General features: G+C 41.2%; 3 protein-coding genes across 3 annotated transcripts; 1 reads left to right on the top strand and 2 right to left on the bottom strand.

Annotated features, from left to right (window-relative positions):
* The first annotated feature begins 12,947 nt into the window (after positions 1–12,947).
* On the top strand, positions 12,948–17,318 carry cilp (cartilage intermediate layer protein, nucleotide pyrophosphohydrolase). Its single transcript, XM_079555731.1, has 8 exons — positions 12,948–13,093; positions 13,210–13,263; positions 13,343–13,612; positions 13,697–13,885; positions 13,956–14,267; positions 14,346–14,454; positions 14,578–14,726; positions 14,804–17,318. The coding sequence occupies exons 1-8, from the start codon at positions 13,030–13,032 to the stop codon at positions 17,161–17,163; spliced, it is 3,507 nt and encodes a 1,168-aa protein (XP_079411857.1). The 5' UTR covers positions 12,948–13,029; the 3' UTR covers positions 17,164–17,318.
* Positions 17,319–18,253: 935 nt separating this feature from the next.
* Positions 18,254–22,355, bottom strand: eif3jb (eukaryotic translation initiation factor 3, subunit Jb). Its single transcript, XM_079555782.1, has 8 exons — positions 22,282–22,355; positions 22,044–22,132; positions 19,447–19,498; positions 19,259–19,362; positions 19,090–19,186; positions 18,815–18,985; positions 18,663–18,736; positions 18,254–18,554 (listed from the first exon to the last, which is right to left on the bottom strand). Exons 1-8 carry the CDS (start codon positions 22,292–22,294, stop codon positions 18,423–18,425), a joined length of 732 nt encoding a protein of 243 aa, XP_079411908.1. The 5' UTR covers positions 22,295–22,355; the 3' UTR covers positions 18,254–18,422.
* A 992-nt stretch (positions 22,356–23,347) lies between these two features.
* On the bottom strand, positions 23,348–25,282 carry strc1 (stereocilin 1). The gene is made up of 6 exons (XM_079555777.1): positions 25,177–25,282; positions 24,964–25,106; positions 24,742–24,890; positions 24,494–24,591; positions 24,238–24,388; positions 23,348–23,456 (listed from the first exon to the last, which is right to left on the bottom strand). Exons 1-6 carry the CDS (start codon positions 25,264–25,266, stop codon positions 23,374–23,376), a joined length of 714 nt encoding a protein of 237 aa, XP_079411903.1. The 5' UTR covers positions 25,267–25,282; the 3' UTR covers positions 23,348–23,373.
* Between the last annotated feature and the right edge of the window lie 36 nt (positions 25,283–25,318).

Here is a 25,318-nt window from a genome sequence, read left to right on the forward strand (position 1 = left end):
TACGCCTTACAATATAGTTCCCCCTTTTATCCGCTTAGAAAATCCACATTGTTTAATTTTGTGTAATTATACTTTGTAGTGGAACACTTCACGTAACCATATTTAAATAGGGAAAACATGGAAGAGCTTGGTAGCTTCTATCTTGACCTGTTTTGGAGCTATAGTGGGAGCATCACGATATGATCACATCACTCCTGTGCTTGCATCTCTTCATTGGCTCCCTGTTGGATTTAGAATAAATTTTAAAATCCTCTTGTTTGTTTTTAAATGTCTAAATGGTTTAGCTCCACCTTATTTGTCAGAGTTGATATCTTTGCATAGTCCTGTCCGAGCTCTGAGGTCCGCTGATCAATATCTTTTAGACCATCCCAGGTCTAAGCGGAAGAGCAGAGGGGACCGAGCCTTCGCTGTAGCCGGCCCTAAATTGTGGAATTCTCTCCCTTTACATATTAGAACTGTAACATCTTTGGAGAGTTTCAAGTGCTCGCTGAAGACTCACTTTTTTGCACTGGCCTTCGGCACGAGCTGAGCTGAGCATTTTTCTCATGTTGATTTTATTATTCTATTTGTATTAAATGTTGATGTTTTATTTTATGTATCTGTACAGCACTTTGGGGCAGTGGCTGCTGTTTGTAAATGTGCTCTATAAATAAATTTGACCTTGACCTTGACCTTGACCTATAGTGGAGAGAGGGAGAGGATAAATGCTAACGCCGTCTGCGCTGTGTTTACGTGATTGAAGGCACGGGTGAAGATCAGACAGGTTCTAAAGAACTCGTCAAAGCTAAGGTAAGAACATATCTCAGTATGTAAAAACGGTGGCCTATTCCTTTAAGGCACTAACAAACAGAAAAAACCTAAATACTAAAGTTTGGGAAAAGGCATAAAAACAATTCAAATGTGCCCTCTAGTGTGGCTATAAAAAACAATGTGACAAATAGCCCCGGTCTTTTCCTAAATGCCTCCATCTCTTGCCCAATAACATACTGATGGGGACGGAAACTGCCAAACTTTCCATAAGTGTAAAAAGAGACCCTATTGCACCACTGCCATTCATTTAATTTATGCACATATTTTCAAAACGAGATGACTATAGCATACTCAATAGTGTATAGGGACTTGTCAGTGCCTCCCTGCTGTCTATACATTTAAATGTTTAATGCAATAAGGGGAACGCTGGAAGGTTTCAGGTGAAGAAAAACCCATTTCCTCTGAAGAGATAAATAAAACAGCAGGTAAATTGTTCAGCATCCACAGTATAATTGTTTTATAACATGTTCCGTTTATCCCCCTGACTTTCAGCGAACAAATAAAGTCCATTCCCCTATATGAGCGCATATATTAGTTTGAGCGAACACGCGTTGTCACTTTGTATGAGGCGTTTGGGATGATTCACATGGAGCACTTTGCTTTTCATCGCTCCCGGGCACAATTGTCTCCGCGGGTTGTAAACATGGCCGTAAAAAAGCATCTCGTATCATCAACCTGGAGCAGAGGACAATGAGGAAAAACAAATTTGCCGCATAAGCTTAAATGGGTAATTAGAAAGAGTGGGATGTCCCTGCTGGGAGGAGAATTGGCCATTAAACGGTGATTTTCTCAAGCATGACTATTACTTATGGCGTGTTAAGGCTCTGCTACATTGACCAGTTGATTACAGGCATTATTCAGAAAGGCATGGTCCATCTTAATGTGGTTCAGGTACATCCGGCTCCTCCATAGACTCTTCCACAGCAGCAGCAGAGGGAATTTAGGACTGGCATGACGCTTTGCACGACTTTGCAACGACGGTGAAGGGGAAAACGTTTGGCAGCAGCCCATAAGAAAGCATGGAGCTGACTCCAGTAGAGGCTAAAATGCTGAATTTTGTGGATAGTAAACAAACTGCGTGGTGGAGTGTACAATAAAGGCACAAAAGTCTCATATAAAGTTGTACACTAATTGCCAAACAAGACGACAAAAGCAAGAAAACAACCCTTTATCAATCACTACATGTTCTTGCTGCAATCTTGTTACATGTGACTGAAATTGTTGTCTTTTATGGAAATTTTCACAGTGACTGGGATATTGTGACGTAGTAGCCACACAACTTCCCTCACTGCACCCATCTGTAGCGCCATTAAAGGGATATTTCAGGATTTTTTGACCTAGGGCCTAATTTCCTAGTTATCCAAAGTGTTGTTGATTTCTAGAGATATATATCGGATCTGCAGTATTTTGTTTGCCTGCGGCCGGCATTACTACAAGTCACAAAGGAGCTTTCTACAAATCAAATATGGCAACGTTTGGAGGACTACCCCATGATTTTGAAGAGGTTTTCAATGCAGGCTACTAGTTACCATAGACATGCGCTAGCTTAGCACTAGCCTAGCACCACTAAACTCTTCAAATATGAGGACTGCATCAATTAATACAAAAACAAATCTCCAGAAATCAACAACACTCTGGATAACTAGGAAATGAGGCCCTATGTCAAAAATCCTGAAATATTCCTTTAATCTTATACTTGATCAGGGGGCTAGGGTTAGAGTCAGGGATTAGGACTATGATTAGGGTTAGGAACAGCAAATGTGATGTAAGTTGTGTTTCATTCACACAGATCTTACACATATTTTTAGAAACTAGAAGGTCTTGGCTTTCAAATGAGGCATCACAATGGCATATAGTCTGCAAGCTTTCCTGCCAATGCGCTTTAGGATTTTAAGAAATGCATAATTGCTAACCATAACTTTAATCCTAGACCTAACCGTAACCCTAAAGTGGCAGGCAACAGGTTAACTTATTAATTGCAGGCCTAATAAATTATCCTCTTCATGTACAGACGGGTTTACCTCAATCTAAAAGAGTCGACAATTTAGAAGGAAAAAAAACAAAAAAACAATCTGCCCAGATGTGATTGTGCCAAAAGACAAAAAAAACATGGGCATCAATGAGATAAATTATATATCTCTATATAGCAGATCCTAGTGAGGGCAATAACGCAAATCATTTCAGATTTTATCATTTTTATTTACCCTTTTAGGTATAGGCTAGTGCAGCGAAGCAATTTTACGAGTACAAGACAATAAACAAGTCCATTGACATGTCATGACAATAACTTCTATACAAAGGTAAACAGGAGACAAGTGCACCTGCGTGATCCCAGTCACCCATTAATTTGACCTGTTGATTCACTCTTTATGGAGCGTGGCTGCAGATGACAATGAAATGAAAGAGATTTGGCAGCAAGAGAAAAATAGGCCCTCCTGGAACCGCCACCTTAACGTGGTGGAGGGGTTTGAGCGCCCGAATGATCCTGGGGGCTTTGTTGTCGGGGGCTTCGTGCCCCTGGTAGGGTCTCCCATGGCAAACAGGTCCTAGGTGACGGGTCAGACAAAGAGCAGTTCAGAAGCCCCTTATGAGAGACCAACAGGCCCGGTTTGAATCGTAAGGCCGTCCTTCTGTGGACCCACCAGCTCCAATAGCTGCCCCCACGATCCGGCAACGGACAAGTGGAAGAAGATGGATGGATGGATGGATGGATGGATGGATGGATGGATGGATGGATGGAGAAAAATAGGCAAATATGGAGCAATTGTTGTTACAGATTCGTGTAAGTAGAGTGGGTGTAGATAGACTTGTCTGTAATGAAACGTGTGTTTTAAATTGTGTCTGTCCCAATTACATATACAAACTATTAAGACATTTTATTTGGTTTTAAAACATGATCAGTTTATTGGTCACTATCAAAGTGGTTCCATGGGGAAACCTGGTTCAATGTAAAGGTCGACTAAATATATAATAGGGATTTATAGTGTGATCAAACTTTACATGAAGGAGATCGACAAAAAGATATGGCTTAACTTTGGAATCCGAAGAAGCCAATACCTTTTTACACAGATGTACACATTGTATACATTTATAGCACCATCATTTCCATTTGATTGAAAATAATGACATTTCTACGTTTCCTCTCCCGGGTTATGCGGGCGTTGACCTTTCGCAGGTGTCCACTCTGACCTTTAAAAGCCATCACGGTCAAGTGTGAGTGGGCTGTACAAACTGAACAGCCCGATGGTTGCACACAATCACTCACTTACACAACCTTTTGTTTTGCCTCGTGGAGAAATGACTCGAGCTCTGACTGAGGGCTCTCACGTGGGCTCTCATTAGTCACAGATTGGCAGAAGTGATGGAGTGTGCTCAGGAATGACCTGCCAAACAGCGCCATCTACTGGCCAAAGGGCGTGGTGAAATCAAGTAGGAGTAACGTTGCTTTCAATGCTCTTTTTACTGAAGTAGAAGCAAAAAATAGTGGCCCCATCACTCAAGTAAGAGTAAAAAAGGTCTTGGAGAAAATGTGGCACAAAAAACAGAAAACTAAATCATTCTAAAGAACAAGGTGCACGAGACAAACTACATCAATTTAAGAGATCAAAATGAAGCTTTTGCCACTTAAAGATTTACTCAGTGGAACATTTTTTGTCAAGAGAAAATTCTAAGAAAGAAGGGTAATGTAAAAGTGCAATGTCTTAAATTATAACTTTACTATAGAGATATTCCACCTGTACTTGAAGACCACCTTGTTCTAGCCTAGCCAATTCAGTGGCAGCTCTACCACACCAACGGCAGCAAGCTGATTATACAGTAGTACCCACTCAGCTTGCTGCTGTGAAAGACTGTGTTTTTACATATAAAATTGAATACACTCTCTCAATAATCCGTTTGTCTTGATCCCCATTTACCTGCATACATATGATTTAGATCTCTGAATGGAATTGAGTTGACTCTAACACGTACTGTTATCTCTCTTTTTGTTTTTTGTCTCTTTTCTTCTTTACCTTATTTAATTATGTTATTTTATTTTTTATTTTTTTCATTTTATGCTTTGTATGTATCCACTTATGTGGTGATAGGTTGTTGTGTTTGTTTTGTTTTGTCTTATTAAAAAAAACTCTAAGCGCTTCAAAAAGTTACTTAAGTAAAATGTATTGAGTACCTCAGCTTTTCTATAAATGTAAAGAAATAATGCATGAGAGAATCTTGACCTTGTTAGACTTTGCAGGCGATGGTTTATTAGAAGAAAAAAAACAATCATTTTAAGATTATCCAAAGCAATCCAAAACAAGGAGCCCATCACCCACAGAGAATAGTCCTGTGGCCCACTTTGCAGTGCCGACCACCGATTGAGAACCAACCATGTTCATTATGCAACACATTTGTAATCCATTTATACAGTTAAAAGTTTGCCAACTTTGTTTTACATCAACACTTCACTTTCGCTCTAATATGAGTGACAGGTTTTGACAGTGAACATCTACCACAAGAGAACAGCAGCTGTTGTATGAATTAAGCTTTGTTTCTTGTGTGTTTTGCAACTTGGCAAGTTAAAGTTACTCATGATACAAGCATAGAAATATTTTTATTATTAAAAGGTGTTCCAGAAAAAGTTACATACAACTAAATGAAATTTGCAAACCAGCCATGTGCAGTTCTTGTGTGCAGGGATTAGTTGATCACTTTCCCATCCTGATTCCACAGAAGGAATGTCCACAGCCTTTAACCATTTTAACCATATGGAGCACTTCAGTTCAAATATGCACTTCCAGTCAGTGCAGGCATTTGAATGTTCGACTGAACATTAATGGATCACAGTAATATCAGTTGTGTACATGAGTCTGTCTCGCACAAAAGTCCATGGCTCAAGTTAGATTAAAAAAAGCTGCTTGTAAATCAAATGAAATATGCATAAAATCATTGTTTGAAACTAAATAATATGTGGTCTTTTGTATGGAGCCAGAACTGGTGAGATTACAAACAGATGTGCTCACAACAAAGAAAGGGCTTGCTTACACTAGATTACAGGTACAATTTCAGTCAATAAAAGCATATGCTGATAACTGTATGGAAATTCTTAGAGAAGTGTCTCAAAATAAATCTTTGGCCTGACGAATGGATGAAGTTCAAATGTTTCTCATGCATCTGGGAAGGTTCAGTCCCGTAATGGGAGTTTGATGGAGGTCTGATCTCCAGTTTCCTCTCTTCCCACTGAGGCTGCTGCTGTTTTGATTGTGCTGAGTTAAATGAAGGAGCTCGCAGACAGTGAAGTCATACTTTTGAGAAAAACAAAGGCTGGAGGCGATTGTACAATCTGCTTCCGGATGAGGTCATTCAAGGTTCAGAATTGTACCAGTGCCATTAGTGCTACTGTAACCATTAAAAAACACTGAGCGGTGCCATTACACTATTGAAGTACTGGCACATACTGCACCAGACGTCTGACTGTGTGGCATCTTGCACCAAGATGTGAAGTTTCCAAGTGGGGTCTTTTCCACGTTTTGCAGAAACTGTGAAGTACTGACCACTGTTTACTGGAAACAAGAGCAATCTCTGACCTAGAAAATCTGTTGCAACTGTGGCTGTATTGTCCAGTGCAATTTGTTTCTGTTTTACAGTTCCCAACCAAACAAAGCTATTCTATAATGCTTGTCCTGCTCAGACCCATGTTCTCACAAAATGTATTTTAGTTACTCATCTGTTCAGGGAATACTTCTTGTGAAACACATTTACCTCCTCAGCTGCTGAACTTGTCAGCTCTTGTGAATCATCATCATCATTGTGCTTTGTCCAGCTGGCTGTGTGTGAACAGGGGCAAGTAGGGGGAAAAAGATTATGTTCACAGAAATGTTTTATGATGGGAATCTAGCAGTAACTCATTATTTTTCTAATATACATAACACGGGTAGTTCTTTCATTGGAGAATAACTGTTGATCAACTACTGAGCAGAAAGTACACTGGGTGACTTTTGCATCCTGGTTCTCACAGGGGTATGAGTGAGATGTTTTACTGACTAGAATGACCTTCTTGCCCTCAGGTTGACGCGAGAAGAGGCGGGGTTGGAACATAGGGGACAAAAGACATTTTCCTAAGTACAGTTATGAAGTGTCAGTAGTTTGGGGCAAAGGGTTTGTGAGTATGTTTGATCTCTGAGTTTAAATCATCCGTGTCCCCGGTCAGTCCCACATGGTTCCAATCTAACCATACATTTTGCACGTCTTTGGAGCTTTGCGGAGCCAGAGCGGGCCGGCCAACACGAGGGGAGTGTCATAACCTCTCCATGTGCTCTCAGTAATGGGACAGCAGTAAAACACTGTGGACCCGTATACAGCTGTGTTAGTGGACCTCAGTGATAATGATGAATGATTGGTTTCATAAGATCTGCTTCATCTGAGTGCTTTGATTAGACGTGGGAGAGTTGTCTGAATTCAGATATTTACACATGTTTCAACAAGATGTGGGTTTCTTTGATCACGGCGCCAAAGGAGGAGAAAAGTACCCAAAGTAGAAAGGAAAGTAACATTAAGAGAACAAAAATACAGAAATGGACAAAGTTGCCACAACTACTTAAAGTGCATATGACACGTTAGACAAAATTTTTGCTCAAACTTCGTTAACACAATTATGTGTAAGATTTTGCTAGAGATTGTAGCCAGCTATCTTTATTTTGGCCATTTTCGTGATGTTTGAAGTTTCACTTCCTTATTGGACACTGACAGGAAGTGACATAGATGAAGGCAAACAATTGTGTTGCCGTGCCGACCATGGTTAACATCATGGTCGGCACCATGATGTTAACCATCCATGTTGTAGTCATTATCAACCATGTTTTTGACCACTGCACCTGATAGTTTGCCCTGTGGTATTTAAAGGAATAGGCCACCGTTTTTACATACTGAGATATGTTCTTACCTTAGCTTTGACGAGTTCTTTAGGACCTGTCTGATCTTCCCCCGTGCCTTCAGTCACGTAAACACAGCACAGACAGCGTTAGCATTTAGCCTCTCCCTCTCTCCACTATAGCTCCAAAACTGGTCAAGATAGAAGCTACCAAGCTCTTCCATGTTTTCCCTATTTAAATATGGTTACGTGAAGTGTTACAAAAGTATAATTACACAAAATTAAACAATGTGGATTTTCTAAGCGGATAAAAGGGGGAACTATATTGTAAGGCGTAATAATACCAGGAGTAGTTCGAAATCCGCGCAGTAATCTTCACTTTACTGTGCGGATGCCAAACTACTCCTGGTATTATTACGCCTTACATTATAGTCCCCCCTTTTATCCGCTTAGAAAATCCACATTGTTTAATTTTGTGTAATTATACTTTGTAGTGACTTCACGTAACCATATTTAAATAGGGAAAACGTGGAAGAGCTTGGTAGCTTCTATCTTGACCTGTTTTGGAGCTATAGTGGAGAGAGGGAGAGGCTAAATGCTAACGCCGTCTGCGCTGTGTTTACGTGACTGAAGGCACGGGGGAAGATCAGACAGGTCCTAAAGAACTCGTCAAAGCTAAGGTAAGAACATATCTCAGTATGTAAAAACGGTGGCCTATTCCTTTAAACAACGGATCAACTGCAAGGGATGTATTACCCTATGAGGAGAGTGGAATACTGTATATCTTAATACAGTAGTTCTAAACTGGTGTCAGGATCCACAATCACCCTATCAGGACCCAAATACAAATATTTATTTCATTTAATGTTGGATATTCTAAACACCTGTTGTTGTATTTTTAACAGACCATGCTTTCCTTCTTTGTGAGTAGTTACATATTAAAAGAAATGTTCCCTGGGAAAGCTCTGTCATGGGTTCAGACTGTCCAAGCCGCCAGTTGACTCATCCTGCACCTGTTATCACCAGTCCAACATCTGCTACCAGTACCATTGTAGAAATACAATATGTACTGATGCACCATCTCTGCTGCAACACTGCAACAATTACACATTCTATGCAATAAAGCGTCAAAGGAGCAGGCCACCGTTTTTACATACTGAGATATGTTCTTACCCGAGCTTAGACGAGTTGATGCGTACCTGTATAAAGATGTTGTTAGCATTGGGCCTCTCCCAGCATATTCCTATAGCTCAAAGCATGGTGAAGTTAGAAGCGACCAAGCTCTTCCACGGGCACGCACGAAGACCAGACAGGTACGTATCATCTTGTCTAAGCTCAGGTGAACATATCTCAGTATGGAAAAACGGTGGCCTGTTCCTTTAAGAATTGTTAAAAAAAAGTTACAAAAAATGCATTTGTATAATTTTGCGCAGCATCCATCGGGACTATGTCAAAGTAAAACATTTTGAGTGGAGACAAACAAAAATTGGTGAGTAACAAATAAGTGACTGATGCATGTCCTCAACAGAAAGAACATTGTAATCATAACATGAGAACAGATAAACCTTCATTTTGGAGGATGTTTGTGCCGAACACTTCCTCTGAGACGTTCCACTTAAACATCAAATAACCACCTCCAAAGTGCATTCTCCAATAACAGCATACATGAGTCATTTCATTTTATTGTCTTTTGGATACGGCAAAGGCTAATAAAAGGATTGCATGGCGGGCATTGTACAACCTGCATATTTTGGTGCACCGAGTCCCATGAGGAAAAAAAATATAAGAAATCTTTACTGTAGATCTGATGACAAATAGCAGCAGAAAGACACAAGGTGAGTGCCAGTGTCTAAGGGCTGGATACTCTATTGAAATGTGGTATGTATTCAAGATTGACAAAAATACTAGTGTTGGTTGGTGACAAAATGATTTATATGCATTGTCTACTGATGGAGTTTTACCTGATAAATCCCACAGGAGTATTGAGAGCACATTCTACTCTACAGTAACTGTACAGTTGGTCCCGCAGCCCTGTGTCCTCCGGATACTCCCGTTTCCCTTACCACTAAAACATGCACAATAGGTGAATCCTTCAGGTGATTCTGACCATTAGCCTGGCTCCACATGTGGACATGTGGACATGGGTCCCCCGGCCGCATGAGTACTGCTCATTGCTCCAACCGATCATCCCAGCGGCATCGAGGACAGGTCAAATGCAGAGAACGAACTCTGCATTTGAGAGAGTTCGTTCTCAATCAAGTTGAACTTAACTAATATAGAGAAGTAATGTAGAGCTGTAGTGTGGTCTCAGAAGATTTGCATTTGTATTGACTGGGCATTTTCTGATTCCTCCTTTCTTGAGAACAGACCTCGTGTCTGGGTGGGTTTGTCTTGTAAAACAATCGTCTGACTCTGAACGTGACGTAACTTCAAAAGTCAGATATCTCCATGGTACTTTAGCCTGAATCAATGTTTTTCGGTGAAGGAAGCCCGTCTCCTGTGAGTGGTGTCGGGCCCCTAACGACTCAAACAGAAGCCTCTTTCTGCATAGTTGGACTGGTAGAGTCATTAGCACAAGGGACGACAGCAAACCCCCCAAAACCTGCAGCGTCTGAGGACTGTCCTGGACTCATCTGGACAGAGCAGTTCAGTATTAAATGTGCTAGAAAGAAACAAGATTTACTTTACTTATGTGTAGCCTTAACTCTGTTCTGAAGTTCAGCAGTGTGGCTTTAACACTGACCTACAGGCTATTTTTGGCCAAGGCCAAACTATACCCAGGTTTAGTCCGAGCGGGGGTTAATTTGACCTGTTACACCGGCAGCCAAAACGAGTGATTTTTCTACAGAGATCAGTGAAGTTTCACCTCATCTTTTACTTGTACTAAGTATTCTCATACAACAGAACATGTCTGTTCAAACATTCCTTAAAGCCTGTGCTTACTTCTTCTCCACCACATTTTCTAAATCCATGAAAGTTGATCTCCGTTTGTTCTCCGAAGTCGTGGCTCATTGTTGTCTGTGTTTGCCTGAGAGTGCAGAGTGATTTAGTGCAGTGAGAGCCGGGCCTGACAGTGTCACGCTGCTGATTAAACTGAGCTTTGTTTGCTTCAAAGGCTGCATGATTTAATTTATAGCACTTGTCAAAAATCCTACAGTGTGAGAGAGACTGTGGCTTAGTGACAGCGAATAGAAAAAAGGAAAGCATGTGCACCTCTGGGTAGTGATTAAATATTTATGCCGACATAAAATCAGATATTGAATGAAATTAAATCAGCTGCCTGCTATTTTATAGAGCATGCTATATATTTCAACACATAATGCATAGATTGAGGTTCATAGAAGCTCATAAAAAGTCACCCCCTCTAGGTTTTGACTTTCAAATATGTGACGTTTTTATGACCATACTGTATGATATTGAATGTAATATAAATGAAAAAGTATAGATTATAGAACATACAGTGCTTTTCTAGCTGACTGTCATGGTTTACCCCTGGATTTGGAGCATCTCCCAGGGGGCCAATAACATAACCATGTGCCTAGGTGGAGATCATGTTGTTTTTACAAGAGCTTATAAAACAACAGTTTGAAGCAAAATGTCCTCATTCATCATCATCACATTGACACTTTGCGTTCTTCAGGAAGTGACACACAGGAAGTGTGTCTAGGATCATTATTTTAAAGCTATGCTATTATGATTATACAATACAGTACAGTATATTGAAAATCGGCTATATTTTAGCCACATGAGAAACACTGGTGTAGATAAAAAAGTGCCTGAACTGGAAATGAAATGTTAGGCCGGCTACTTTTGTTTGTTGGCTATAAAATACAAAAGTGTTATTAATGCCCAAATACATGCTGTATATTTTGCCTGAGCATGATATTAATCATCACTGAAGTTATGATTTTCACAACATAGTACTCATGAGGCTAAAATTAATTCCAGCCAAAAGTCATCATTACTGAGCCATCAAATGCAGTTCAAATGTCCCAGTGTAATTTATAATAAAAAGCCTCATACAAAAATGTGTTCTGCTACAATGAACATTAATTATATCTTTGGTGGCTTACTGAGAATCTTCAATTGAAAATATCAGTGGCATACTTTATCATCTCATTCAAGAGAAGATAAAGAAGGGCTGCATGCGAGACTATTCATCTGACCTCGGAACACTACAGCCACAGCTGCCTTTCTGAGTGGCAGGAGTATTAACCACTCTGCCACGGTACACCCCATAAATACATTCAAATGCATCTATGGAGATCTAAAAGCAATGATTTAATATTTCAAATATAACAATGTCCACTGATTGAATAGAGCAGCATTGATATGATAAGTATCCCGAGGGTGCCCTGTGCAGAAAGCAGCTGAGCTCATGATCAGGACAAATGCCAGTTCCACTCAATCAGCATCGATTGTGGGCATGAGGCGGTGGAATTATTAACACTCGCGTTTGTAACGGAGACCCCCAACTGCCCTCCTTTTCATACCACACCATCAAACAACCATTAGGTGCACAATAAGAGTGATAAATTCAACCAATAATAGTGCAATCAAAGGACAATGTGGCACACTGCCGAGAAGTAAAGAGAGAGGGGAGGGGTTGAGAGGGGTATAAAAGACAGGGAAGGACTAGGCTACATGAGAAACTACAGAGTTGGAGGAGGAGAGGCAAGTGAGGACTTCCAAAAAAAAGTTTCCTCAAAGTTATTTGGAGGCAGAAAAAAGAAAAATTCCCAGCAAGTAAGACAAAACACGGTAAGCCAAATTTCAGCATATGCCTTTTAACATCACTGTGATTCATGATAAGGGGTAACATGTTCATATTGCATTCCATTAATATGAGGATAAAGCCATGTTGTACATGAGGGCAACGCATATGTTATCAATTTGTTTACATTTAAAGCAAAAATGTACTAATGTTTAACTTCTTGCCTAACCTTCATGTTTAAGCCAGTGCTAGGTAGAAATGAGTAAAGCCTTCGAGAGTGCAGTTTTACATGTGGGGGTGGATGGAGCCAGGTTTTTGTCAGTGCATGTAGAAATGTCGAGCGTTCCCCTGATACATTCTGATGGCTAACACAGATGTGTAATCTGAGTGGGAGCTCCGTCTGTCAATGCTTTTCCTCTTTGTTCTGAACAGAAATCATTAAGTTTTTGCATATTTAATTTTAGGATGTTATAATTTCTTTATGCATAAAAAAGTATAGCAGTCAGTGCATGTGAAAGGTTTATTTTGCCCATTAGTGAGCTTGTAAAACTAAAATATAAACTGTTTTAGGCTCAACTTTCAAAGACTGGGGCATTATCTCTTGGGGAGAAACGCCCCTAGCTGGAGGTCAGAGTTCAAGTAGCGGTGGTGTGCCATAATGTCAGTGAGACCTCTTCTTCTCATTCTGGGATTTACCATAGCTGCTGTTATTGAGGCTCAGGGTAAGAGGCAGCAAATTTAATCATTGTTAAAAAAAATTAAAACACCAAAAAACATTTAGGCAAAGTTGTCAGTAAGTGCTATTATTAATGCGTATGTGGATGATCTTGATTTTTAGGACCATGGCGAAGAGACTACAGAGAGTATGACCCATCATTATTCCATGTTGATGGTATAAACATTTGATATTATATTCTAAAATATTGAGCTTTACATTTCAATTAAAGCAATGTTTTTTTTTTCCGGACCAGACAACTATGAGTGGACGTCCTGGTTCAACGTGGACCATCCTGGGGGTCGTGGAGACTATGAGCAGCTGGAGGCCATTCGTTTCTATTACAAAAGCAGAGTGTGTGCTGTCCCACGAGCGCTCGAGGCCCGGACCACAGACTGGGTCCCTGCCCGAGAAACTGGAGAGACAGTCCACGCTGACCCCACTGTGGGTTTCTGGTGCCTCAATGAAGAGCAGGGACCAGAGCGAAACTGCTCCAACTATGCTGTGCGCTTCCTCTGTCCAAAAGGTGGCTTTGCAGCAAAGTTTGGAACACCTTGTTTTGCTGAATTGTTTCTATTGAATTATTGAGCATTTCTTATCGTGTATACAGGATTTTCCACAGACAGTTTGAATGTGGGGGGAACCTGGGGTCCTTGGTCGGACTGGAGCGAATGCCCCGCTCTCTGTGGGCAGATTGGGATGCAGCTCAAGTACAGGAAGTGTCAGAGCACCTCTGTACCCTGCATTGGGTCAAAGGTGGAGGGCAAAGAGTGCCATGGACCTGAATGTCCCAAACAAGGTGAGTTGTACAGTGGTCTTTAGACACTTGGAAAAAAAATTAATGAGCGAAACTTGTTTGACTTTTTCAGCAGAGTGCACGCTGAAGTGTGTGATGGGTCGTGTGAACGCCGATTGTGACGCCTGTATGTGTGAGAACCACATGGTGCTGGGGTCAGTGCGGGGGGCAGGAGGGCTGTCTGCTGAAGGGGCAGTGATTCTGCTGCGCGCCGGGAAACTGCTCACTGTCAGCGATCACAACGGACACTTTAGAATCCCAGGTCTCTGCCCTGACGGCAATACCACCCTGATGGTCCGTCTGCAGGGGCACTCTCCCCAAACGGTGGTGGTACCATTCAGCACCGACCGCACCTCTGTGCTTAGTGTCCTGCTACACAGAACAGGTGCAAGAAATGAAACACTTTCATAAACTGCAGATGTCTGTATGTATGGGTGATGGAGGAATTGTATCTTGTTTTCAGAGAAGCTTCATGTATCGAGCAACCCTGAAAGCAAGATCAGAAGAGAAGGTCAAACAGCAGCTTTCTGTTGTAAAATAGCAGGAACTCCTCCTCCAGACACATACCAATGGTAAGAAATAGCTGGTTTATACTGCATGACTAAGTTACGATTGGTCAAGCACTAAACCTAATTCAACTTCAAGCAGTTTAATAAAGGAAGTCAGTCCATTCTAATTTTTGATTAACTCCAAAGGTTTCATAACAACAGTCTTCTTGAGAGGCAGACAGAAAACACACTGGTTGTGAAGTATCTTCAGGCTGAGCAGGCAGGCGAGTACTACTGCAGAGCGAGTGGCCCATCTGGAGCCATCAAGTCCAAACCAGCCACACTCAGAGTCATTGGTACGAGATTTTCTTCCTTGACGTTCATATTTTAAGGTTTTGCTGACTAATATCATTTTGTTTTCATGTTTTCTCAGGGAAGAACGAGCTATCATGCAACCCCACGCCTGAACCAAACCCTATCCGCCTTCCCTACGACTGCTTCCAAAACAGCACCAATTCCTCCTACTACGACGTGGGCAAGTGTCCTCCCAGAACATGTGCAGGACAGCTGGACAGTGGCATCAGGTGCAAGGACAAAGTTTCTTATTGCTGTGGTGTGGCCAAGATGGAGGAAAGGCAGCTCCAGTGTCAGGGCTACCAGTTGCCGACGATGGTGGTGACCAAATGTGGCTGTCAGAAATGTGTGAACACCAAATCCGTTGTGTATGGCAGGGCCGTCGCCGCGGACAACGGTGAGCCCATGAGGTTTGGACATATTTTTATGAACGGAATCCGGATTGGTCGCTCAGGCTACAAAGGCACCTTCTCAGTGCAAGTTCCTCCGGAGACAGAGAGGCTAGTTTTAACCTTTGTGGACAATATGCAGAAATTCATCAACACCACCAAAGTCCTTCCATTCAACTCAAAGGGAGGAGCGGTTTACCATGAAATCAAACTGCTAAGAAAGAAACCCCCCGTAATTATTAGCTCGACAGAAACAAATACACTTGAGCTTGGAGAGGTGGAAGGACAGGAGGCCATGGTTCAACTCCAAATCCCCCCCCATTCGTTTTACACAGAGAGTGGAGAGGTCTACACTGGCACTGTCAATGCGAGTGTTACATTTCTCGACCCAAGAGACGTGTCCACAGCTGCTGCAGCTCAAAGCGATCTGAACTTTATTGGTGATGAAGGCGACACCCTGCCCCTAAGAACTTACGGGATGTTTTCCGTGGATTTCCGTAGTGGAGACAGTAACGAGCCCCTAAATGCAGGAGAGGTGAAGGTGTTTTTGGATTCTGCGCAAGTGACGATGCCTAATCATCTTGAGAATATGAAGTTGTGGTCACTGAATCCTGAAACTGGGCTGTGGGAGGAGGAAGGCAGCTTGCAGATGGAGAGGAAGAGGAGGGGAAAACGCGAGGAGAGGACTTTTCTGATTGGCAACATGGAGATTAGGGAGAGAAGACTTTTTAACCTGGATGTGCCGGAGAACCGTAGGTGTTATGTCAAAGTCCGGGCCTTCCGTAGTGAGCGCTTTATGCCCAGTGAGCAGGTTGAAGGAGTTGTAGTCAGTCTCATAAATATGGAGCCCACTGCAGGCTTCTCCACAAACCCAAGAGCGTGGGGAAGATTTGACAGCGTGATCACTGGTCCTAATGGCGCCTGCCTCCCTGCCTTTTGTGATGACCAGAAAGCAGATGCATACACTGCTTTTGTTATGGCTAATCTTGGAGGAGAAGAACTGGAAGCTGTCCCCTCCAATCCTAAACTTAACCCCAACCTCATAGGTGTACCTCAGCCCTATTTGGGTAAACTTAACTATAAGCGCACAGATCATGACGACAATAGACTGAAGAAAACAGCATTTAGTATCAATGTGGCAAAGCCGAATCCTAACACAGCTGAAGAGGGAAATGGGCCTATATATGCGTTTGAGGGATTAAAAGAATGCGAGGAGGCACCTTTTAGCACAGCACACTTCCGCTTCTCGAGGGTAGAGGGAGACCGCTATGATTACAACACCGTGCCTTTCAACGAAGATGACCCAATGAGCTGGACAGAGGACTATTTGAGCTGGTGGCCCAAGCCTATGGAATACCGGGCATGTTACATCAAAGTCAAACTCAGCAGTCCACATGAGCTGAATGTAAGGTCAAGGAACATGGGCGGGACTCATCCCAAGACAGTGGGGCAGCTGTATGGCCTCCGGGACACCCGTAGCATAAGAGATATGGACCAAGCCACTGTGTCAGCTGTGTGCGTTGAGTTCAAGTGCAGTGGGATGTTGTACGACCAGGAACGCGTGGATAGGACCCTTGTTAAGATCATCCCGCAAGGAAGCTGCAAGAGAGACCACGTGAATACAATGCTTCAGGAGTATTTGGTCAACCATCTGCCTTTAGCGGTCAATAACGACACCAATGAATTCACAATGCTGGCACCACTGGACCCTCTTGGACACAACTATGGCATCTACACTGTGACGGATCAGGACCCACGCACAGCCAAAGAGATTGCCCTGGGACGCTGCTTTGACGGCACCTCAGACGGAACATCGAGGGTTATGAAAAGTAATGAAGGTGTGGCGCTATCGTTCACCTGCGGAGACCGGGAAGTGACAAGGCAGAGTGTCTTCCAGTCAATTCAAAACGCACAGGCCCAAGTGGGCAGCAGTGTGGTGAGAGGAGAGAGCAAGCAGGGCCGAAGGAAGCAGAGGGGCTCCAACGCATCACGCAACAGTCGCAGACGCAGCACCAGGGACCCAACAGGGAGACGCACAAAAAGCCAGTGAAAAGACAGTGAATGCTTATGCAAACTAAAAATGTACTGTTTTTTTTTACTACTGTCTGTGGAGCTTGGTTGTTTTTTCCCCCAACCATTCATATCAGTTAACTCAAAGCTACAGCCGTTTTTAAAGTCTTTATTTTACATAAACCTGTACGTGTGCTGTGGTAAATATATGCTTGAAGTTGTAAATAGAGTATTTATTATATTGTGAACATCTGTAACTATATAAAAATCACATTTGTTTCATTTTAAAGTGATTAAGAAACCCACAACTGCTTCTTTTGAAGTGATTTATTAAATTAGATGCTTATAAAACACTGCAGATGCTGTATCATTGTATCATCCTATTGTATGTAACAATGACAATTGCTAGGAAAAAAAGGAAAATGCCCTTTTCAACTAACTGTAGCCCAAATGAAGCAATGTTGGTGTGAATCCCATAAGTTCTCACTTCTTTCTTACTTGATACAAGCCTACGAAGGCAATAGTTAGAAGACCAGTTATAGCAAGTCCACTAGCCTGATCTGTCTTTTTTGCATTAGTACAAATCAAATTAGTAAATGTCATGCACAAACAAGTCCTGTATGCCTTGCTCCGGCAATTTTTAAAAGGTGTATCAAGAGAATGGCTGAGAGATGCAGAAGTCACATTTACCTTTTAGACTAAGCCTTCTATCCCTTTCATCAAAGAGAATGTCGCGCTTTCTTTAAAATTACAAGTACTGAACGTTTGTTTTGCCTGTAGTGCAACCAGCCCAGATGTCTAAAGCACATTTCAGCTCCCCATTTGGCAATAGTTATAGATACTATATACTTTACCTCCACAGTATAGTCAGGCCTATAAAATATATGACATTCTGGTAAAGGATTTGCATAGAACCTTTGTTTCTATGTCTCTATACTTACAACTGCAATACTGATTTTGTAATTTTATCATCAGGAGCAGCGACTAACATGAAGAGCCCCAAACAATGTCAAACAATAGCAGTTGTTCTCGTCTGAAGCAGGGTCACCCAACAGAAACTACATGATTATAGGATGTGAGCCGAGGCTGAATGAGAACAGAGAAAAGGCAATTCAATATGTACTGTATGAACGTAAAAGTGAAGACTGGCTGCTCCCTGGTACAGTCCCTCTGGTTTCTGAAGCAAACGAAAGGGGAGCAACACACAGTTCAGATTTCCCGGATGGCACTGGACAGCATGAGGAGGTACAGCTGCGTTTCCAAGGGTCTAGAGGGAGGGAAGAGCTGGAGGAGCCAGTGTCACATGAAGTCGTCATATTCTTGAGCGTAATCACCGTCAAATCCTCCGTAGTCAAGATCATCCTTCATCTTTGCTTTGAAACCGCCCCCTCCTGCAACTACGCCTTTCTTCTTTTTCTTTCCTTTGTTTTGCTACAATCATAATAATTCAGTTAAGTGCATGTATTATAGCTTATGTGGACTTGTTAAATAGCACCCCCTATTGAGGATGTGATACAAACACATGAAAATGAAACCAACCTTCTCTTGTTTCTGTTTCTCACCAAGTAGAGCAGCAAGGGAATTACTGATTTTCTTCAAATCTTCTACTTCCACTGCGAAATACAAACTGACTTCAGTAAGGCAACCATCTATGTGTGATGGGTGATGTTGGTTTTTGTTTTTCCACTTACATGAAATACAAAGTTCCCGAAACAATGAATCCAAGAAATTTGAATAATGCACTGATTTTTCAAATTGGGTTAGTTTTTCTTTCAATAGTTTTTCAAACTCTGTAAAGTCTTCTCTGGAAGATGGACACATGGCATCAATGCCACTGACACTGTTTGAAGTAGTACTAACACCTGAAGAAAAAAATAAGTTTTATATAACAGTACAAATTAGTATAAAGCGAAATATTACACTAGCACATATATTGCTGAGACTTTAATGGTCTTTCATAACTTACCAAATGCATCTTTTGTGAGCTCCATTTCAGCCTCTTCTTGTAGCTGCTTCACTCTTAACTTCTCTGCAAGTAATTCTTCAGGGGTAAGTTCTTCTTGCTAAAATATATCGATATTATTATAGCTGTAAACTAAATTCTTGAAAGAACTTCTGAATATGAAATAACTCACATTTGCAAGCATCTCTTCTTTCTCTTGTTGTTGCTGTTTCCTTAACCTGTTTTCTTTCTCTTTGATTTTCTCACTCAACTTCTTTTTTTCTGAAACTTTTGCTTCTATAAAAGAAAAACAAACATGAACAAATTCACTGAATCAAACAATGGTTTTAAGTGTTGCATCAAATGAATAACATTTCTCACCGGTTTTAGCTTCTACTTTTTTCTCCTCTTCTTCCTCATCATCCCAATTGTCCTGCAATGAATAAAGGTCATTTCACTCACAAGGTTAAAACAGATGTACAAGTTGAAACCACTATCACAACAAAATATTAATTGGCCTGTGCTTCAAAATGATCTATAAGAAGCATTACACATCTTATAAGTTAAAGGAAGTCTACAAATATTTAGAAATGACCTGAAAAAGTGTTTATTTCCCCCAAAAAGGAAATACAAATACTACAGTGCAGGGCTTGACTTTAACGGTTGCCCACTTGACTCGGCCAAATAAACTTTTGTCCAAGTAAGTGCCCTGCTCTCCCTGGCTGCCCGAGGGGCAAGTGAAAAATAACAGCTGCAGCAGCATCACTATTTTTATTTAGGCCTGTCAGTTTTAGCCAATAAGCTGCTATAAAGCCAATGTTATGATTAATTATAAATAGAATACATTCGGAAGTGTGCAACAGGCACGTGAAGGGGGGGTGGGGTTGGGATCATGAGAGCAGAGGGCATCGCCTCTACAGAACAACAATCTTCACACCTTGTGCTTCAGATCGTTCCTTTTTTTTTTTATATCAGTCAGCCTCAGGGTTCTCACCACGTAGGGGCAGGCTGAAGTGCGGCATCGCCACACAGCAGGCGCCAGTACTATGGGGGGGTCAAATTTTGAAATTTAAACCCCTCTTTAACACCATTTCCTGCATTTGAGGGCCACATTTAAAACATTTTTTTTAAATCAGGTATTATGACAACGGTATCGATTAAAAAAGAAAAAAAAACAACAACAGAAAATCCCCCCTACGTTGGTTGAAACACAGCATAGATGGCAAAATCGCAGCGTGGGGCCAAAAATGTGCTCAATTGTGCTGGTGAGAACACATAATCACAGATCCTATGAGGTCAACAAGCACACAGTTTTGTAATATCTAAAAATAAACTTTACGGCTGACTGCCGTATCGTCGCGACATATTTTTGTCACAATATTTTAGCTCTATGTTCTCTTAAAACAACGTGAAACTCACGCCCAGACCTTCCCAATAGTCAATGTCCTTTTCGTAAGCCCCCGTTCTCAGCCACAGCCCAGTGACGAGAGTGAAATGAGGGAGACAAACAGTCGTGAAAGTGTGATTCAAAGTTTGTGTTTTAGTTTTTTCGCTGTTAAGACACTTGTGGCCTGGGGATAGTGCTGAGGACAGCACAATACATCAGAAAATCTGGAACTTTTGTCTCCTTTCTCAGTTGATGTTTGTAGTAAATAAGATATTACTTGGTAGTAAAAAAGCTGTTTTTGAAAGAACACACTGAGGGTGTTATATTACCGTTATATTGCAGTCACAAAATTAGAGTGGAACAATGCTAAAAATCTAACGTCAATTAATCGGTCTCCATATGAACAAGTGAATACTTAACATTTTTGCATGTTCATTTAATAACAATATAATCATTTAATAATTAAGTATATTTTGTTGTCGGGCGAGTGACAAATATCTGCCACTTACCTGGTAGGAAAGTACCTGAAAATGCTTAATGTCAAGACCGATACCATGAGATGAGAGCATAAATCATATACTCCATTGTGGTTATAGCTTGATTACTTTAGTTTGTTCATGTCCACGGTAAAACTCTGGGTTGCTATAACTATATATGTTTTGTTTCTTTAAATGCATAATATGAGTAATGAATGTACTCTGCGACTTCACTATTTTTACATGGAAGACACTATTAATAAACATTAACTAACACAAAAGAAAATGCACTTCAGGAAAACATTGTGGCCTTTATACACTATACCATATGTCACACAACGTGAACAATTGAAGGGGCCTCTCCCAGCACATTCCCAGAGTGAATAATCTGAGGTTCTGGACAGATCCACAGACAACAACCAAGTAAACATGGACAACAAATGCAGAACGGAGCAATGACACGACACTGTCAATGCTCTGAAGTGGGAAAACCCTAGGCCTGGCTCTTGCAGTTGAGTCATCAGTTCGGATGATTTCATCTGTGTGGCTAAAGTTGGTAGCAAGCTAACGTTGTCTCGTGTAACTCTAGCTGAGCGATTTCGAGGCTAATGCTAATCCTACATAATTGCGTGTTACAGACATAGCCAAGACAGGAGAGTCGTGCAAAAACAGACAACTTCACTACGTTAATGTGGATGGCAGGTTAATGAAAATAAAAACTTATTGACGACCGTTACGTGACGTTAACTGGCTTTCCATTCCAGTTTGCTAGCTTAAACGATTCGGAAAGATGTTAGCAGATCATTTTAGCCGGGTTAGCAAAATACTTGGATGTCAGTGTCCAAGTTAAATGACCGGGAGGCAAAGTGGGTGACAGAGCAACGTTTTTGCCATCTGTTATCGAAATAACAGCTTGGCTAACGTTAACTTGCTGCTAGTTGTTGCATGGTGTGCCACATGATTAGCCGCCTGCTAACGTAAAGCTAACCTGGACTGTCTGACAGGAAACCGCGGTGGCATTATGACCGAAGCCCCGTCTGCGTGTTTCACAAGGATCAGCCCGGAGAAGTCGCCACAATCACTCCAATCATCCCGAGGAAAAGTTCTTAATTCACCTTAACATCTTCCTCTTCGTCCTCGCCTTCCCATTTGTCCAGCACTGGCGCCTTTTTAGACGGCTCCTCCGGCTCGAAGGTCTCAGCGTCTGTAAAATCGACAACATTAAATGTGTTAGGCAAATCCACATCTAACGAAAGAGTGTGACAATACTAGACTGTTAGGTTCGTGTAACAAGCAGAGTACTGGTGGACAAGATAGCTCAGGGCAGCTATCCTCCCTAAGTTAGTCTCTCACCCCAGTCCGCCATGTTGCCTGTGTAGTGTTTGACAGGCTCACAGTGAAGTCAGCAGCTCTGAGCGTGCTCCCACCTCCCGTACGTCACTCTGCGATCCTATGTCCTCGTTTACCTCAAAACTTTATAAGCAGGACGCAGGGGCCCCTTATCCATCCGAGAATCTCTAGCGCCCCCCCAATAACAATAGCCAATATTTATTACTGTTATTTTTTTAGAGCTAAAATGACATAAAAAGCAACATTTATCCATGACTGGTTAAAGCAGTATGATGTAGCAAAGAAATGTACAGTGCCTTTAAAAATCATTTTTTTTCTCAATGTACTTGTTGTAGACAAGCTCTCAGGCCCCCCTGCAATGCCTCTGAGCCCCCCCCCAAGGGGTCCCGGACCCCACTTTGGGAACCACTGTTCTAAAGTGTCTAAATATTAAGTGGAAATACATGTGTCATTCATACTTTGTCTTCAGGGAAGCGCGCAGCGATGTTATCAAGTTTACTGCAGAATTTTAATCAAAAACACACAAAAAAGTAACAGTAAAAGTAATGTAAATCTACAATAATATTAATAGCCCACAACAACAAATAATATTAATAATTGTTATTATTACTATTGTTGCTATTACTATTATAATAATAGTAATAGTAACAATAATAATAATAATAGTAATATGTTCACCAAGGGGGGTGAACATGTTTTTAGACTTAAGCAAAGTCTTTTTAGACTTGAGTAAAACACAATAAAGGCAAACGTACTGCAGAGTGCTTCTTTATTAAGTCTGATCACTGACGAGCCAGAATGTTTGCACAATAGAAAAACTCACTGCAACGTTGTTCCTTAAGTTCTTACCAAAATAGATACTCTGACATTTTCTTTACAAGATAAAGCAATGTTGTATATATGGAGATTTAAATACATAAACATATAAATACAGTCTTAACATACAAAATGTATTCTTTGGTACACAGCTTGAAAAAATAAGTTATATTATTAATTTACTGTACAGAAAAATAGATACAATATTGCACAAAATGAAACACATGGGGAGATGTTTGTGATGGGGATAAGTGGGTTCGTGTCCAGGAGCAGAGAGGGTCATGATTGGATGAGGAGCAGCATCAGCAATCCCAGTAAAAGACACACAGGACAGTGGCTTAGTGTCTGCCCCAATGATCTCCCTATGGACACACAGAAGGCTAAATGATCAGACTGTCACATACTTCTGTTCATAAAGTTGTCATAAATTGCCCCTGAAGCCAGACCTCTTTTTTCTTTTACCTTCTCACCAAAAAAGTTATACTGTTGTTATCATCTGGTTAACTGTGGCTACACACATTTGAAGCTTACACAAACAAATTTGATACATAGTTGATATTCAGCATTAAATGTATGCTAATTATATGCTTTATAATTTAAAATATAATTGACTGGGGATGATTGAGTTCAAGGCATTTCATCTCTTTCTTCATAGGCATCTCCAGCTATATATTCAAATGATAAGTCTGGGGTTAACAAAGTCAGCCAGTGGATACACATACATATTTATGTGTAAGTTTTATAATTAATGTTATCAGGTGCATATTACACTACATTTATTAGATCACATATTTAATTTGTTTGATTTGAGTCACTGCAACTGTGAATAAGGTCATTTTTCATTTTTTGTAAAATCTTTTATTTATAGAGACTATATTTAAAAGACACTAGATGCAAATTGGTCATTTTATGCTCACTACTGCCGCCTCTGGTCTTATGCGGAACTGCAGCTTCTATATTAAGCTCATGCATGATGGGACTTCGGCCCAAGTGGTGAATAGGTCTGGGCTCATTCTACACCTAAGGACATGGCTGGAGCATGTAGGGGGATGCAAATACTTGCTGTAAACCATTTTAGACTCTGTATAGTCCCTTTAAAGTATAATCAACTGTTCTTTATTCTGAACAGTATGAGATCATCACCTCTGACATCCACAAGCTGGTCCTGATTGGGCATCAGTACCATGGCCAGAGCGTTCTTCTTATCACTTGGCAATGCATCAATCACTTTGGAGGGCACTGCTTCAGCCTGCTCATAGGAGAACATTAAGATCTGCTGAGGGCTGAACACAACCTGTAATCAACAATATACAAACGTATTAACATGACGTAAGCCTGTGGTTAAGATTTTTAGTTAAACCTTTATTCAAATAAAGACTTTTGATATAAGAAGGCCTACCGAAAATGTTTCAGGTGAAATCATAGGGATAGCCAGTGTTGTAAGACCTTCAATTTGATGTCTTACCAAGGATGTCAATTCTAGATCTGCCAGACCAGCTACAAATACAAGAAATGTTCAGTATAGTATTTTTGTATCATTATTAATCAGAACAAATTAAAAAATATTGCATTGGATGAAAAACACACGGTCCTCCAGTCATACTCACAGCAAGTATTGCTTTAGCGAAAATGGTCTGTGTATCCTACCTGCAATTGTTCCGATCTCAATGAAAACATCAGTTCCCCAGTTGCTGGCGGGTCCAAAGGCAAGGCTATTTTTAAGCAGCATAATCATGGCCCCCAACTGCTCCTGTGTACAATTCAGCTTCAACTGACCTAGGTAGTGCACTGCCTTACTAAAGACACCAGGAGGAGACATAGTACAAGGTCAGTGCACTGAATTGGACTTGGAAGTGTGATTTTGCTTACCTGAGCTCTACAGAGTTAAAACTCTTCATTTCATTGGCCCCACAACCACACACAATATACCCCATCGCCACCAGAGTGCTGGAGTCGAGCTGGCTCACTCTCTGTTTGTTTGAATTCAATATAGCTGCGAACAGGGCTTCTTGCTGCGAACAAACAAGTATATACAGCACAAACGTATTCATACAATACACACTTTTACTCTTCAATACCGACCTGTGTGCTCGTCCAAATGTCGATTGCCCCTAGAGCAGCGATGGTGTTGCGCTGAGTTAATCGAAGGCTGCGCAGCTCCTCAGGTGTCATTGCCACTGCTATTCTCCCAAGCTGAGAGATGAGTGATTGGGAAAATTTGGCA

The sequence above is a fragment of the Gobius niger genome (genome assembly GCF_951799975.1).
Source record: "Gobius niger genome assembly, chromosome: 4".
NCBI classification, from domain to species: domain Eukaryota; kingdom Metazoa; phylum Chordata; class Actinopteri; order Gobiiformes; family Gobiidae; genus Gobius; species Gobius niger.